The sequence below is a fragment of the Entelurus aequoreus genome, linkage group LG04 (assembly GCF_033978785.1).
Source record: "Entelurus aequoreus isolate RoL-2023_Sb linkage group LG04, RoL_Eaeq_v1.1, whole genome shotgun sequence".
NCBI classification, from domain to species: Eukaryota; Metazoa; Chordata; class Actinopteri; order Syngnathiformes; family Syngnathidae; genus Entelurus; species Entelurus aequoreus.
The window spans coordinates 47293832-47310097 of record NC_084734.1 but is presented as its reverse complement, the minus strand read 5'-3'; the positions used below and the strand labels follow the sequence as shown (position 1 = coordinate 47310097).

Below are 16266 nucleotides of genomic sequence, written 5' to 3'. Positions count from 1 at the left end.
GATCACTACCCAATCTTCATTCACATAAACATAAACCAAAGGACAGAAAGCACCAAGATAGAAGGAAGATTGAAGTATAATCACGGTGATTGGGGACAATTTAGGGAAATTACTGACATGACATTAAAGGAAGTGGATATAAATCAAGATATTGAATAACTATATACAGATATTACAAAGTGCATAATGGAAGCAGCCAAACAGTGCATACCAAGGAGTAGAATAGGGAAAAGAAGGAAGATAGTGCCGTGGTGGACACAAGCGTGCACAGACGCAATAAAAGAAAGGAATAGAGCATTTAGAATAATGAGAAGAACACATAATTTCCAAAATATGATCCAATATGAAAGGCACCAAGCTAAAGTAAGGTACGTTATTAAAAAGACAAGAAAACACTATTGGAGAACATTTTGTGAATCACTAAATATAACTACTCCTTTAGGCCAAGTGTGGAATGATCAACAAAATGTCAGGGATTAGAAGTGAACATAAAAATCATGTGATGAAAGATGGGACACGGCGTGTGGTAGAAAATAAAGAAAAAGCAGAACTTTTAGCAAAAACATTTGTTAAAGTGCACAGTAATGAAAATTTGATAAATGTAGAAAAACAAAAGAGAGAAGAAACAATTACTTTAAATATTGGGGAAATGATGGAAGACAACGATAATAGCTTTACCAACACTATAGATATGACATTTTCTTTGAATGAAATGGTTCGAATATTGAAAAAGGTTAAAAATATGACACCAGGAAAAGACCAGGTGAGTTATCAGATTATCAAAAACTTAAGTAGCATTGGCAAAGAAGTGGTCTTGAAATTATACAATAGGATATATGAAGAAGGAAAATTACCAGCTGAGTGGAAAGAAGCTGCAATAATTCCAATATGCAAACCAGGGAAAGACCCGGAAGAGGCAGGTAATTATAGGCCGATAGCATTGACCTCAAATTTGGGCAAAGTAATGGAAAAAATTATTAATGAAAGACTAGTATATTATTTAGAGTCAAAAGTAATAAAAAACTACCAAAGTGGATTTCGCAAAGCAAGAAACACAAACGACCCAGCAGTGCAGCTGGAAGAGGAAATTATAAAGGGACAAATAAATAAATAAAGTATAATTGCAGTATTTTTTGACATAAAGAAAGCTTATGATATGTTGTGGAGACAGGGGTTGCTGATAAAACTAAATACAATTGGGATTAGAGGGAAAATGTATAGATGGATAAAATACTTCTTAACAAGTAGAACAATATTAGTAAAAAATAGAGAATGAATATAGTAGAGAATATGAAGTGGAAAATGGGACCCCGCAAGGGAGTATAATAAGTCCAGAACTATTTTCGATAATGATAAATGAAGTTTTTAGTGAAGTGGAAGGGTTAGTGGAGGTGGCACTGTTTGCTGATGATGGAGTGATGTGGAAGAGAGGTAGAAATACTAATCATGTAGAAAAGAAGATTCAAAAAGCGGTAAATAATGTTCAAGAATGGGGAACGGCTTGGGGTTTAAGATTCTCTGTTGGAAAGACAAAAGTCATACATTTTACAAATAGGAAAGTACAAAACAAGCTCCAAATTAAAGTCTATGGAGAAAATATAGAAGAGGTACAAGTATTTAAATATTTGGGAATATGGTTTGATAAAAATATTAACGTTAATGCAATTACTAAAGAATATAAATTTAAATAGTTACCAGCTAGAACAATGGATTGAGGAAACGTTTTTAGACAATATCATGGTATACACAGATGCATCAAAAACTATAAATAATAAAGTTATCCCACAAGGAAACATAGTATTAAATAAAAGAATCAGTGATAAGTTATCTGTTTTTACGGGGGAATTAGTTGCAATTTATATGGCAGTTAACTGGATAGAGGAAAATAAAGCAAGGAAAGCAGTCGTGTGCTCGGACTCCAGCAGTGCATTGATTAGCATAAAAAACATAGCATCAGAAACAAGACAAGATTTAGTTTATGAAATAGTTCAGGCAATCTACAGAATAAATAAAGCGGGAGGTGTGGTAACATTTCTTTGAGTTCCTGCTCATGTAGGAGTTGTGGGGAATGAATTAGCTGATAGATACGCATAACAAGCAACCACTAAAACAGAAGTAAACATAGAGATTAAGCACAGTAAAGAAGAAGTGAAGAACATCATTAAGATAGAACACAATAAAAAGTGGCAGGATAATTGGAATAAGGAAAGAAAAGGTAGAGAGTATTACAAAGTCCAGAGGAAAGTAAGTGTAATGAGAGGAGGCAAAAGAAATAGGAAGAAAGAAGACATTATTACTAGAATGAGATTAGGACATACATATCTAAATAGTTCATTGAAATTAATAGGAAAACACACTACAGGACTGTGTGATTCTTGCCATCAGATAGAAAGTGTAGGACATGTTTTAATACATTGTAGGAAATACAATAGAGAAAGGGAAATACTGGAAAGTAAGTTAGCGAAAGAGAATATTAGGTTAGCAGTGGAAGATGTATTAGGATTGAACTCAGAACATACAGGTTATAAAGCAATATACAAAAACACTGGGTTAAATAAAATAATATAGAGTAGGGATCCACCTCGGTCCACACTCCATTACAGTAGGTGGTGGTAATGCACACCAGAAGGTTGCTTGCCAACCGCCATAAAAAAACAAAAGAAGAAGAAGAAGAAAGACACACACAGAGACAAACACATAGACACGGACAGAGACTGTGACACTTCGGAGCATTTAGACTGGCAAAACAAATCTGACCTTTATCACTTGAAGGCAAAAAAAAACAATGTATGTTTTTTTTTAAACATAGTGTTAAGGCATAACAAAACATGTAGAGACAGCTCGTATGTTAAAATACACCTGAGTTGCTGTACTCGTAAATTGAGGTACCACTCTAGTTTAGTATCGATACTTTTTAACGTCGTAGGACTACAATATTGGATATACACGATTGGCAATTGCTGGGACTGTATTTATTTTTTTAAATTTTGCACCAGAGGTGACCTCTCCATTACCCCTTCTTACGCCTCAGCTGCACACATTTCAACCTTTAGACGAGTTTACCTTCAAATGTTTTGATTTTGTATTCTTTTGGACCATATTCGTACATATTTATCAATCAATTAGCCATATATTGGGAACATGTGTTTACAGCAGTGTTTTTCAGCCACTGTGCCGCGGTACGTGTGCCGTGAGATACAGTCTGGTGTGCCGTGGGAGATTATGCAGTTTCACCTATTTGATTTAAAAACATTTTTTGCAAACCAGTAATGATAATCTGCAAATAATGTGCTGTTGTTGAGCGTCGGTGCTGTCTAGAGCTAGGCAGAGTAACCATGTTATACCATAATTGCTTTGTAGATGTCGGGAACACGACGTGTGAGAGGACAATGGTTTTCCGTGATCACAATATGCAAACAACAGCGGGAGGCAGCATACAGGTAAAAAATCTAATGCTTAAACCAAAAATAAACAAAACGTGATTGCCCCTAAGAAAAGGCATTAAAGCTTAGGGATGGCTATGTAGAACGAAACTAAAACTGAACTGGCTACAAAGTAAACAAAAACAGAATGCTGGACGACAGCAAAAACTTGCAGAGACGGCGTCCACAAAGTACATCCGAACATGCCATGACAACAATGTCCACACAAAAAAAGATAGCAACAACTTAAATATCCTTGATTGCTAAAACAAAGCAGGTGCGGGGAATAGCGCTCAAAGGAAGACATGAACCTGCAAGAGGAAAAGCCACCAAAATAGGAGCGCAAGACAAGAACTAAAACACTACACACGGGAAAACACCAAAAAACTCCAAATAAGTCACGGCGTGATGTGACAGGTCGTGACAGTGCACCTCCTTTGAGACAAGAGCTATAGTGATGCATGGTTGGTTATGGTTGTAATTCATATCCAACAATTGCGACGACGACTTTTTATTGTCCACTGAGTTGAATTTTTTAATGATTTCTGCTGGTGTGTGCCTCCGGATGTTTTCGATGAAAAAAATGCACCTTGGCTCAAAAAAGGTTGAAAAACACTGGTTTACAGTACAGATACAGTATTTAATAGTCTGTTTCAGATATAATTCATGTTTAGCAGGTGTGTGATGCAGAACAGACAGGTTGGAGTGCATATAGCATCAAACCTCTAGAATCCAAATTCTCTCTCTCTCTCTCTCTCTCTCTCTCTGGTCTCTCTCTCACCCAGCATCACATCCTCCTCCTCCCACCCGAGCAGCTGCGTCTCACCAGCCTTTCCCTGACGCCGACCCTCCCATACTGATGAGCCCGGGGAGCCACACACCTCCTCCCGCCTGACGTCGTCTCGCAACTGGCTGCGGTGCCTCCGCTCGTTTGCCCGTCTTGCGCAATAATTGCCACGGCAAAAACTCGCGCAGGCACAACACAACACGCAGCAGACTCGAGCGGACACGCGCCGCGGGGTGCTCACACCCTTGGAAGTGTAGCAGGTTCATCCTCCCGGACCGCAGCATTCCTTCCGCGGCTGATGGTGACCGTGCGAGCGCACCCGTTCGTCGGCGTCGATCGATCGAGCTGATGATGATGGCTGAGCCCGGCGGCGTGGACGTGTGGACTCGTCATCATCGTCATCACCAGTGAGCAACATCTAGATCTCCCGGAGCTATGCCCGACGTGACCGAGCCGTCTTCCGCCTGCAGTCCTCAGCATCGTCCCCCGCGTCCCCCCGCTACCTGCCTGGAGCTCATGCAAGCCTGATTTTGGCTGTAAAAAAAAAACCCAAAAGCCCCTCAGTCAGATACCAGAACCTTCTAAAGAAGCATTTGGGCAACGGAATCCGACTTCCCGCCCCCCGGCCCCCTTCACTCACTCCCAACCGACGGCAGATTGATTTCTGCTGGATCATGCAGAGAATATTACCGTGAATAATAAGGATGGATCCGCTAATGTGCGTTCTGGGGCTACTGGCGCTGGTCGTGGAGAGCATCCGTTGCCAAGGAATGTACGGTGAGTGAGGGGATGCATGCATGCTCATGACCTTGCAAAAAAATATAAAACAATTAATAAAAAGGCATTATTAATTTTTTTTATTTTCTAGCCAATCATGTCCTTATGTTGGCATACGAATTGTTCTACACGATCTCACCTCAAAGGTGATTTTTGCAACATCATTCCTTTTACTCCATTATGGGATGTTTTTCAGTCAATCCCTTACTTTAAGCAACCAGTGGTACAGACAGTCGATGCCTCACATGTGAGTCATGTGAGTTGCCATCCTCCTCCATGCAGCTCTGAGGAGGACATCATGATTCATGGCTGCTATCAAGGAAGCAGCCTTCATGTACACTTTACTATAAAGCCCCCCCACCCCCTGTTCCCAAGCTGAGTGGCTGAGAAGTCACAGGCGACGTTGCTTCTTGTTGTTGTTGCCAGGTACCGCTAAGGCAGGGGTCGGCAACCCAAAATGTTGAAAGAGCCATATTGGACCAAAAAAAAAAAAAAAAAATCTGTCTGGAGCCGCAAAAAATTAAAAGCCATATTACATACAGATAGTGTGTCATGAGATATAAATTGAATTAAGATGACTTAAAGGAAACTAAATGACCTCAAATATAGCTACAAATGAGGCATAATGCTGCAATATGTACATATAGCTAGCCTAAATAGCATGTTAGCATCGATTAGCTTGCAGTCACGCAGTGACCAAATATGTCTGATTAGCACTCCACACAAGTCAATAACATCAACAAAACTCACCTCTGTGCATTCATGCCCAACGTTAAAAGTTTGGTGGACAAAATGAGACAGAAAAATAGTGGCATAAAACACGTCCTAGAAAGTCGGAGAAAGTTATACTTGTAAACAAACCACGGTGAGTTCAAGGACCGCCAAAATTAGTAGGACAAAACTGCGCTCGCCAAATACTCAAATCAGTGAAGCTGAAGCATGTTTAATATAAACAGTGTGCTTTATAACAATTAGGGAGGTTTGCGTCATGTTTGTCCTCCTACGGACACCATATTAAAACAAAAACGTTTTTTTTCCCCTCATCTTTTTCCATTTTTCATACATTTTTAAAAAAGCTCCAGAGAGCCACTAGGGCGGCGCTAAAGAGCCACATGCGGCTCTAGAGCCGCGGGTTGCCGACCCCTGCGCTAAGGAGATGCCCTGTTGTGTGCAGGAATGACAGAGGGTGTTATTTACTTCGAAAAAAAAGGAGGCCTACTGAATGTTGCTTCATGCATGCTCGTATTCAATCATCTCACCTCGGTCGCCGCTGGAGAGGATGTGTGCACGTAGCTGGTGGTGTTTGGAGTGTTCCTCCGAGCATCTATTATTGATGTTGCAAGAAATCACGGTCCACAAGAAGCATGACGCGGGCGGGTCACACCTCACGTCAAAGCTCCTTGCCGTTGTTTATTAGGAGGAAACCACATCTCATAACGCTCGATGGCTCGGCCGTGGAGGGCGCAAGTGCGGCGTCAAGCGGGGCCCGAGGAGCTGGTGATGGAACAGATGGAGCTTCTGTTTTTCTTTTAAATTTTATACTCCGGCACTCGTGTGCTGCCGTGCTGTGCATTCTTAAAACTGTCATTTCCTCCCCTTTCAAAATAGTCATCTTCATCACTATTTTGCTGTAATCTAGCAGCGGCAGAATGTGTTCCGACTTGCCCTAGTATTGTAAAAAGAAGCGCATGTTGGCTAACTTAATAATTAAGATGTGAAAGAGTTCTACTTTGCTGGCCCCACTATGGACTGGACTCTCACACTATTATGCTAGATCCACTCGATGTCCATCGCACCGGTTGCTCGGAGCGAGTCCCCACATTTGCGGTCCACTCTAAGGTTTCTCATTGTAATCCCATTGGGTTTGAGTTTTTTCTTGCCCTGATGTCGTTGTGGCTTGTGCAGCCCTTTGAGACACTTGTGATTTAGGGCTATATAAATAAACTTTGATTGATGATTGATTGATACTTTTGATGTTGGTGAGGGGGTCATGGCATCATTTACTTTTATCCGACAGAGTGGTTGAATTTTGAATTGTATGACCTTTGGCAATTTCAACAATGTCGTTGCTAAGCTTCACTATAAAAGTGGGTGACATTGTTATCACCAGGAAAGATGAAGTCACCTACCTAGGTTCCATTCTAGAGGTTAACCTTTCCTGTGATAAAATGGCAACCAAGGTAATCAAAAAGGTCAACCAACGAACGAGATTTCTCTATAGAATCTCCTCTCTGGTCAACAAAAGCACCATGAGGATTCTGGCGGGAACTCTCGTTCAACCCTTTTTTGATTACGCATGCATCTCCTGGTACCCTAGCACGTCCAAAACCCTCAAATCTAAACTCCAAACATCCCAGAACAAGCTAGTCAGATTACTTCTAGACCTCCACCCCAGATCCCACCTCACTCCTACCCACTTCTCCAAAGTGGGCTGGCTCAGGGTGGAGGACAGAGTAAAACAACTTGCACTGAGCCTAGTCTACAAAATCCGCTACACCTCCCTGATACCGAAGTACATGTCAAACTACCTCCTTAACGTAAATGACCGCCATAACCACAACACCAGGGGGAGCTCCACTAACCACGTTAAACCCAGATTCCGAACTAACAAAGGTCTTAACTCATTCTCTTTCTATGCCACATCAATGTGGAATGCGCTCCCAACAGGTATAAAAGAAAGGGCATCTCTATCCTCCTTCAAAACCGCAATAAAAGTTCACCTCCAGGCAGCTACAACCCTAAACTAACACCCTCCCCGGATTGTAAATAATGTAAATAATTCAATGTGATTATCTTGTGTGTTGACTGTATTATGATGATAGTATATATCTGATAGTATACACTACCGTTCAAAAATTTGGGGTCACATTGAAATGTCCTTATTTTTGAAGGAAAAGCACTGTACTTTTCAATGAAGATAACTTTAAACTAGTCTTAACTTTAAAGAAATACACTCTATACATTGCTAATGTGGTAAATGACTATTCTAGCTGCAAATGTCTGTTTTTTGGTGCAATATCTACATAGGTGTATAGAGGCCCATTTCCAGCAACTATCACTCCAGTGTTCTAATGGTACAATGTGTTTGCTCATTGGATCAGAAGGCTAATTGATGATTAGAAAACCCCTGTGCAATCATGTTCACACATCTGAAAACAGTTTAGCTCGTTACAGAAGCTACAAAACTGACCTTCCTTTGAGCAGATTGAGTTTCTGGAGCATCACATTTGTGGGGTCAATTAAACGCTCAAAATGGCCAGAAAAAGAGAACTTTCATCTGAAACTCGACAGTCTATTCTTGTTCTTAGAAATGAAAGCTATTCCACAAAATTGTTTGGGTGACCCCAAACTTTTGAACGGTAGTGTACATCTGTATCATGAATCAATTTAAGTGGACCCCGACTTAAACAAGTTGAAAAACTTATTCAGGTGTTACCATTTAGTGGTCAATTGTACGGAATATGTACTTCACTGTGCAACCTACTAATAAAAGTCTCAATCAATCAATCAAAGCTAGTATTCTTAGAATGTATTCTCTTAAATTAGCTTGTTGGTCCTGGAACTGGTACAAACATTTAGTTTGAAATTGATCAAGGGTATTTATACACATAATAGTGCATTCACTATAGACTATTGAACTCCTATGGCTTCAGAAAAAAGTAATGTCTTTGGCCAATCCTTTAAGATTGGGTTTTTGTACCCTTGGCTTTTAAAAAAATCGGGAACACACCTGTACTTTTCTGTGCCAGTGTCATGGAGGCCATCCTGTGCAGCCTCGTCAGTGTCTAAGTTGGTAAACCTCACTTCCGAACACCTTTAGAGCTTGTGTTGGACACCAATTTGACAGATCGGGTTTTAAGCTTGATGCCAAGCGCGCTGGACTCGCATTCGCGGCCCCAGGTTTGAGCGCCGGGCGGTCTGGACCAGACTGGTTACACCTGGAACAGGAACAAAAAATTATCTTCACATCTTGAAGGGTACTTACAAGGGCTGCAGTTATCGATTATTTAGTAATCGAGTAATCTATCAATTAGTTTGTTCGATTAATTGAGAAATCGGATAAAAAATACGCTTTATAGCAGGCCTGGGCAATTATTTTGTTTTGGGGGCCCCATTAGGCCCCTTTCCACTGGTTCCTGGAACCTCTGCTTCCTGGATCTATAGGTTCCTGTAGAAGTGTGTGGTTTGTGTTTCCACTGCATTTCACAGTTCAGGGTAGTTTTTACAAATCAGGCTGATGACGTATGGAGGAGTGTTTTACTATATTTCTACACTGATACCATGTAAATAAACAGACACTATTAGGTCCGTTATTTTACTAAAATGTAAGTATTTGAAATACAAAGCAATCATATACAAAACAATATGATTAAAAAAATTAAGTGTAACGAATTGTTCATAAAAAAATTAGGCTTTTGTCTGCAATGTCCAACAGTCAGAATGTCGCCCTCTCAGTAAATTCAAGATTCAAGATTCAAGATTCAAGATGCTTTATTATTGTCCATTCTTTAACATGTACAAGACACATAAGAACTGCAATTTCATTTTCGGCACATGATGAATTCATGAGGGTCAGGCGATTCCTTGTGGTCTATTTCTGCTGTAAATAACAATATATAAATAATAAATATCAGTGTTTATCTCACACCGACAACACAAACACATTGGCTTTAGCATTAGTTTGTTAGCATTAGTATTCTGTTCACTCAGGTTGAGGCTAATACCTACACAAATGGATTGTCATTGACTACTTTTACAACATGTAATAAGTAAATAGTTCATATTTGATGTTATTTACCTTCGTTCCACTCGTGTGCTGCCTCCTTTTCTTCCACATTTATCCAACAAAGTCAGAGTAGTAAGCAGCTGAGGTGGCCGCTTCGAGTCCAGCTTCATACTCCTCTGTAAATATGTTTAAAAGAGTCTTTCCACTTCTCGTAGCTTTGTGTAACGAAATGAAGTTTGTAAAAAATAATAAACAACATTTAACTGCATATAGTTTAAAGACTACGGTTGAGTAAAAACACCCCAGAATAGTTCCAGTGATCAGCATTTTTCAGCACAAAGATGCCCCACAAAAGTTCCTGCATTTTGAAAGCTTCTTTTGTTTCTTTCTCGCCGTTGTCAAGTTTGTTATAATAGAAATACACAAGAAATAGGAAATAAACAAGTCGCTGTGTATATTCCAATGACGGTCGTGTGTTTGAAAAACAGGTTTATGATCAGCATTCGACAGCACAGTCCGCCCCCGAAAAGGTTCCTGGATGCTTGGAAAAGTCCCACCTAGCTAGGAGGAACGCCCAAAGGTTCCTGAAAAACTACATCTTCTCGGGTAGTTTTTGGTGGAAACACAGGGGGAACTTTATTTAAGTGGGAAAGGTCCTGAATTAGTGGAAAAGGTGGAAAAGGACCTATTGAGAGAAAAAAATGTGTCTGGAGCCAGCGTGTGTCTGGGGGTCGGTGTGTATGTTAGTGTATATATACATATATATACACCAACGAGACCTAAACTTTATGAAAATGAAGTTTAGGTTTGTTGTGGCTCAATATTGGTCCATATATCAGGCGCACCGGATTATAAGGCGCACTGTCAGCTTTTGACAAAATTGGAGGGTTTTAGGTGCGCCTTATAGTGCGGAAAATACGATATATATATTAATCTGTCCTGGCCAGCCACTCAAGCAAATCATAATGTTGATGTAGATGGCCGTATCTGCTGTACAGATTTCCATCCATCCATTTTCTACTGATTGTCCTTCTCAGGGTCACGGGGGTGCTGGAGCCTATCCCAGCTGCACTTGGGCGGTAGGGGGGGGTACACCCTGGACAAGTCGCCACCTCATCGCAGGGCCAACACAGATAGACAGACAACATTCACACTCACATTCACACACTAGGGCCAATTTAGTGTTGCCAATCAACCTATCCCCAGGTGCATGTCTTTGGAGGTGGGAGGAAGCCGGAGTACCCGGGGAGAACCCGGGGAGAACCCACGCAGTCACAGGGAGAACATGCAAACTTCGCCCAGAAAGACGAACCAAGGACCTTGTTATTGTGAGCCACCAGCACTAACCCCTGTCCCACCATGTGTCCTTGCCTTATTTGTATTTAACTTTGTTAAATGCCATCCATCCATCCATTTTCTACCGCTTGTCCCTTTCGGGGTCGCTGCTGGAGCCTATCTCAGCTACATTCGGGCGGAAGGCGGGGAACACCCTGGACAAGTCGACTTTATTAAATGTTTTGGTTGAATTTTATTAAACAAAACACATTTTTTTAAAGTAGTATAAACATTTATCAGAGTTGTTTGTTTATTTTATGGAGGAACATGGTTAATCATAGAACTAGCACCCAATGTTATTTAAAAAAATATTGATTTTGAATCGAGAATTGTATTGAATCGAGAACCGATTATGAATCAAATCATTACCCCCAAGAATTGAATTGAATTGAATCGTGCGGTGCCCAAAGATTCACAACCCTGATATATTTGCGACTGTTTGATCTTTGGTGTTCTCCAGGTATTTTTTAAAAGAGAGTTTCCTCGCCAATGTAACTCCAAGATACATGGAACATGTACTGTATGGTTAAACAGTTTGTGGCCATCCCTAGTAACGCTCAGGTTTTCTCAATCTTCTGGAAGTCTACTTGTTGGGTGGTGATGCAGAGGTCTTCTGCATAGATGAAACGCTGGCATTCTGAGTGTAATGAGTTTTTTTGTGTATACTGTATGTTGAACAGGAGGGGGGACAGTATGTGATGTTGGAGGCCGTTTTTTTGGGGCTTTCCATTTGCTCCTCTGGTCATTCAACTGGATGTTGAATTGCCAGTTGTTGGGGAAGCTTTCGACACAGATTCAGGTCACCAGTCATGTCCAGTAGTTTCCTGGCCATTGTACGGTGTTGGACACTGTTATAGGCAGTGGAAATATCTTTGAAAGCTGCTCCAGTTATTAGTTTTCCTTCAAATCCATCCTCAGTGTGTTGGGTGAGGTTCAGTAGCTCTCTAGCACAGGAGCGGCTAGAGCAGAAACCAGCTTGGTCTTTAGTCAGCTCAGTGTCCATGAGTGGCATGCCTGTTGGAGTAGCAGACTCTCGTAGAGCTTACGAGTGATGCAGAGGAGGGAGATGGGTCGGTGGCTCTTTGGGGATGATAGGTCTTTGCAACCACTTTGGCCTTTCTACAGACTGGGTGGATGGTATTTTGTGCCATACATTTGTTAAGCCAATCCAGAAGCCAGATCTGTATCATTTCTGCCAGTATGTCATTAATCTCTGCCGCTTTTCTGGGTTTTAGCTTTCCTATTCCTGCTTCGATTTTTTTCTATGTTAAAGGGTTTGGTGAGAGAGCTGGTTGGTTGTGGTTGGTCTGATACACTGTGTGATGATGTTTTCTTGTGGATCGGCGGCGAACTTGGTTATGGCCATTGGCCACAAGCTATCATTCAACTAAGTTTGCTGTGATTGTTGTGATTATGGGTGTGTGGTGTGGTCTTTGTCAAGGCGTCAGATTCTAGCCCATGAGCTCCTCGTTTTATTTGTCATGTTGGTGTTCTCTATCATGTTCTTCCCCAACTTCACTGATCAGGGTCTCTCCAAGTTCTATGGTAGTAGAGGTGAAAGGGTCCTAATTACATTCCTCATGGTAGGATTTCAACAGGTCGCTGGATGTTTCTGACAGCCTAGGAACATACTGTGTCTGGCAGCTTCTGGGTATGTGATATCTCGCTGACCTTTTTACCAAGTCTGTGAAGTTGGAGTAGTTATTGGTAGCTGGAAGACGTTGCCAATAATATGAGCTGCATGTAAATCAACACACACACGGAGCACTTGCAACCGGTAAAGTGTGGAAGAGAGAGAATGGACATATTTTTGCTTCAAAACTAATAATAAAGTAAACACCGAAGCGCCGCCCTGCAAGCTATGCTTTAAAGCATGTTGGGTTGGGCGATATAGATGATATATTATACTATACTATAATATACTATACTGTACTACACTATACTATATATATAATGTATGACCCTGTTACTACTTAGTTTTGGATTAATAGCTAAATTTGTAGTATCACCCAAAACTTGTGTGCAGTGTCCAAACAACAGAAAAATAAGTGCTTATTACATTTTAACAGAAGTGTAGATAGAACATGTTAAAAAATTAAATAACCACATATGAACAATAAATGAAGAAGTAGATTAATAATCCATCCATCCATCCGTCCATCCATTTTCTACCATTTGTCCCTCATAATTTTGACAAAATAATGCAATCAGAAATGACACAATATGTTACTGTGTACGTCAGCAGCCTAATTAGGAGCCTTTGTAACTCATTTGCTTACTTAGTACCAGTGTTGGGACTAACGTGTTACAAAGTAACGCGTTGCTGTAACGCCGTTAGTTTCGGCGGTAACTAGTAATCTAACGCGTTATTTTTTATATTCAGTAACTCAGTTACCGTTACTACATGATGCGTTACTGCGTTATTTTACGTTATTTTTTATGTAATATCGGCTAGAAACTGAAGATCTGAGTGTGTTTTATTGCAGCGGTCTGGTGGAAAAGAAGAGGCGCTTTGTGTGGGTGGGGGCGGGGGGGCTCTCATACCGTAGTCGAGGGGCGCAGGGGAGACGTATATGTACTAACAACCTTCACTTTACCCGGAAGAGGGTCTTTACAGCTGAGGGTGAATGACGAGCCCGACGGTTTGTTGCAACTTTGTGACTTTATTGGACGCAGCCATCCACCAAGCTAGAGAACCTGCACGCACTCACTGTCGCCGCTCCCTCACTTCTCTCGCCCACTCACTCACTGACGTCAGTCACCCACATGCTGTCATATTTTAAAGGGCCACACACACACACACATACGCTACTCTCATAACAACTAACATGACATCATGGTGAAGCCAGAAGTCGAGTGTCTTAACATTCTCACTACTTTTCTTTTGTCGAGCACAAAGAAAATAACATTTTAGTTAAATGTAAGTTGTGTCTTGGATCAAATATCCTATCTACTTAAAGTTAAAGTTAAAGTTAAAGTTAAAGTGCCATTATGTTGCAGCTATTTAAAATAGTTTTGTCAATTTGTTCTGGCCTGAAATAAATTGGCCCTTTGAAACATATCTTTGTCTTTGTGTGTTGTATATAGAGCACATTGTTTGTGTGTTGTATGTAGACCACATTGTTTGTGTGTTGTATGTAGGCCACATTGTTTGTGTTGTATGTAGACCACATTGTTTATGTGTTGTATGTAGACCACATTGTTTGTGTGTTGTATGTAGACCACATTGTTTGTGTGTTGTATGTAGACCACAATGTTTGTGTGTTGTATGTAGACCACATTGTTTGTGTGTTGTATGTAGACCACATTGTTTGTATGTTGTATGTAGACCACATTGTTTGTGTGTTGTATGTAGACCACATTGCTTAGCAGAGTTCAGTGATGCAAATGCATGTCAAGTTGATCAATACATTGTATTATTCTCCAGTGCAATAACAGTACTGAAATGAAGGCTAAAAGGGCATTAAAGGCCTACTGAAATGATTTTTTTTTATTTAAACGGGGATAGCAGATCCATTCTATGTGTCATACTTGATCATTTCGCGATATTGCCATATTTTTGCTGAAAGGATTTAGTAGAGAAAATCGACGATAAAGTTCGCAACTTTTGCTCGCTGATAAAAAAAAGCCTTGCCTGTACCGGAAGTAGCGTGACGTCACAGGAGCTAGTATTCCTCACAATTCCCCGTTGTTTACAATGGAGCGAGAGAGATTCGAACCGAGAAAGTGATGATTACCCCATTAATTTGAGCGAGGATGAAAGATTCGTAGATGAGGAACGTTACAGTGAAGGACTTGAGAGACAGTGATGGACGTATCTTTTTTCGCTCTGACCGTAACTTAGGTACAAGCTGGCTCATTGGATTCCACACTCTCCTTTTTTTATTGTGGATCACGGATTTGTATTTTAAACCACCTCGGATACTATATCCTCTTGAAAATGAGAGTTGAGAACGCGAAATGGACATTCAGTGCCTTTTATCTCCACGACAATACATCGGCGAAATGCTTTAGCTATGAGCTAACGTGATAGCATCGTGCTTTAACTGCATATAGAAACAAAAAAATAAACCCCTGACTGGAAGGATAGATAGAAAATCAACAATACTATTAAACCGTGGACATGTAAATACACGGTTAATGCTTTCCAGGCTGGCGAAGGTTAACAATGCTGTGCTAACGACGCCATTGAAGCTAACTCAGCAACTTAGCAACGGGACCTCACAGAGCTATGCTAAAAACATTAGCTCTCCACCTACGCCAGCCGGCCCTCATCTACTCATCAACACCCGTGCTCACCTGCCTTCCAGCGATCGGCAGAAGGACGAAGGACTTCACCCGATGCGTTTGGCGGCCCGGAGACGTAGGAAGTCAAGGTGAGGTCGGCGGCTAGCGCGGCTAGCGCTCCAACAAAGTCCTCCTGGTTGTGTTGCTGTAGTCCGCTGCTAATACACCGATCCCACCTACAACTGTCTTCTTTGCAGCCTTCATTGTTCATTAAACAAATTGCAAAAGATGTCCAGAATACTGTGGAATTATGAAATGAAAACAGAGCTTTGTTCACGCGCATACGTCATCATACCGCGACGTTTCAGCCGGGAAGTTTTAAATGTCACTTTATAAGTTAACCCGGCCGTATTGGCATGTGTTGCAATGTTAAGATTTCATCATTGATATATAAACTATCAGACTGCGTGGTCGGTAGTAGTAGGTTTCAGTAGGCCTTTAATGGGAGCCTTAAAAAAAAAAGGGGGAAAAAAAATAAGTAACTAAATAGTTACTTTTCACAGTAACGCATTACTTTTTGGTGTAATTAACTGAGTTAGTAACTGAGTTACTTTTGAAATAAAGTAACTAGTAATTGTAACTAGTTACTGGTTTTCAGTAACCAACCCAACACTGCTTAGTACTGAAAGACAAATTGTCCTGTATGTTCACTGTTATTTAATGCCATTTTATTTCAGTGTTCTAAAATTGTTCTTTGAGTGCAATAAGACATGCATATTTAATGTATCGTAACATTTTTTAAATAATGAAAACCAGTAATAATTTTTTTTTGTGGTCCCATTTATTTTGAAAAGTATCAAAAATAATCAAAATACATTTTGATACCAAAATACTGTCATTGAGACAACACTACTTGAAAGCATGTAAACTTAAAGCACTTATTGCTACATTGTTTTGTTAAATATTATGTTATCATGCTGTGACTTGAAATA

At 40.6% G+C, this 16266-nt stretch overlaps 2 protein-coding genes across 3 annotated transcripts in view; one reads left to right on the top strand and one right to left on the bottom strand.

The window, feature by feature from the left end:
* The first annotated feature begins 4262 nt into the window (after positions 1-4262).
* The window catches only part of LOC133648689 (MAM domain-containing glycosylphosphatidylinositol anchor protein 2-like), a 562410-nt gene continuing 550406 nt past the window's right edge, over positions 4263-16266 (top strand). For both annotated transcript variants that reach the window (XM_062045021.1, XM_062045020.1), the window contains exon 1: positions 4263-4986. In XM_062045021.1, the coding sequence (XP_061901005.1) occupies positions 4914-4986 (73 nt within the window). In that variant the 5' untranslated portion in view covers positions 4263-4913. The remainder of the gene's footprint in view (positions 4987-16266) is intronic.
* The window catches only part of LOC133647864 (uncharacterized), a 40503-nt gene continuing 33140 nt past the window's right edge, over positions 8904-16266 (bottom strand). The window contains exon 11 of the mRNA XM_062043593.1: positions 8904-8924. Coding sequence (XP_061899577.1) covers positions 8919-8924 — 6 coding nt within the window. The 3' untranslated portion in view covers positions 8904-8918. The remainder of the gene's footprint in view (positions 8925-16266) is intronic.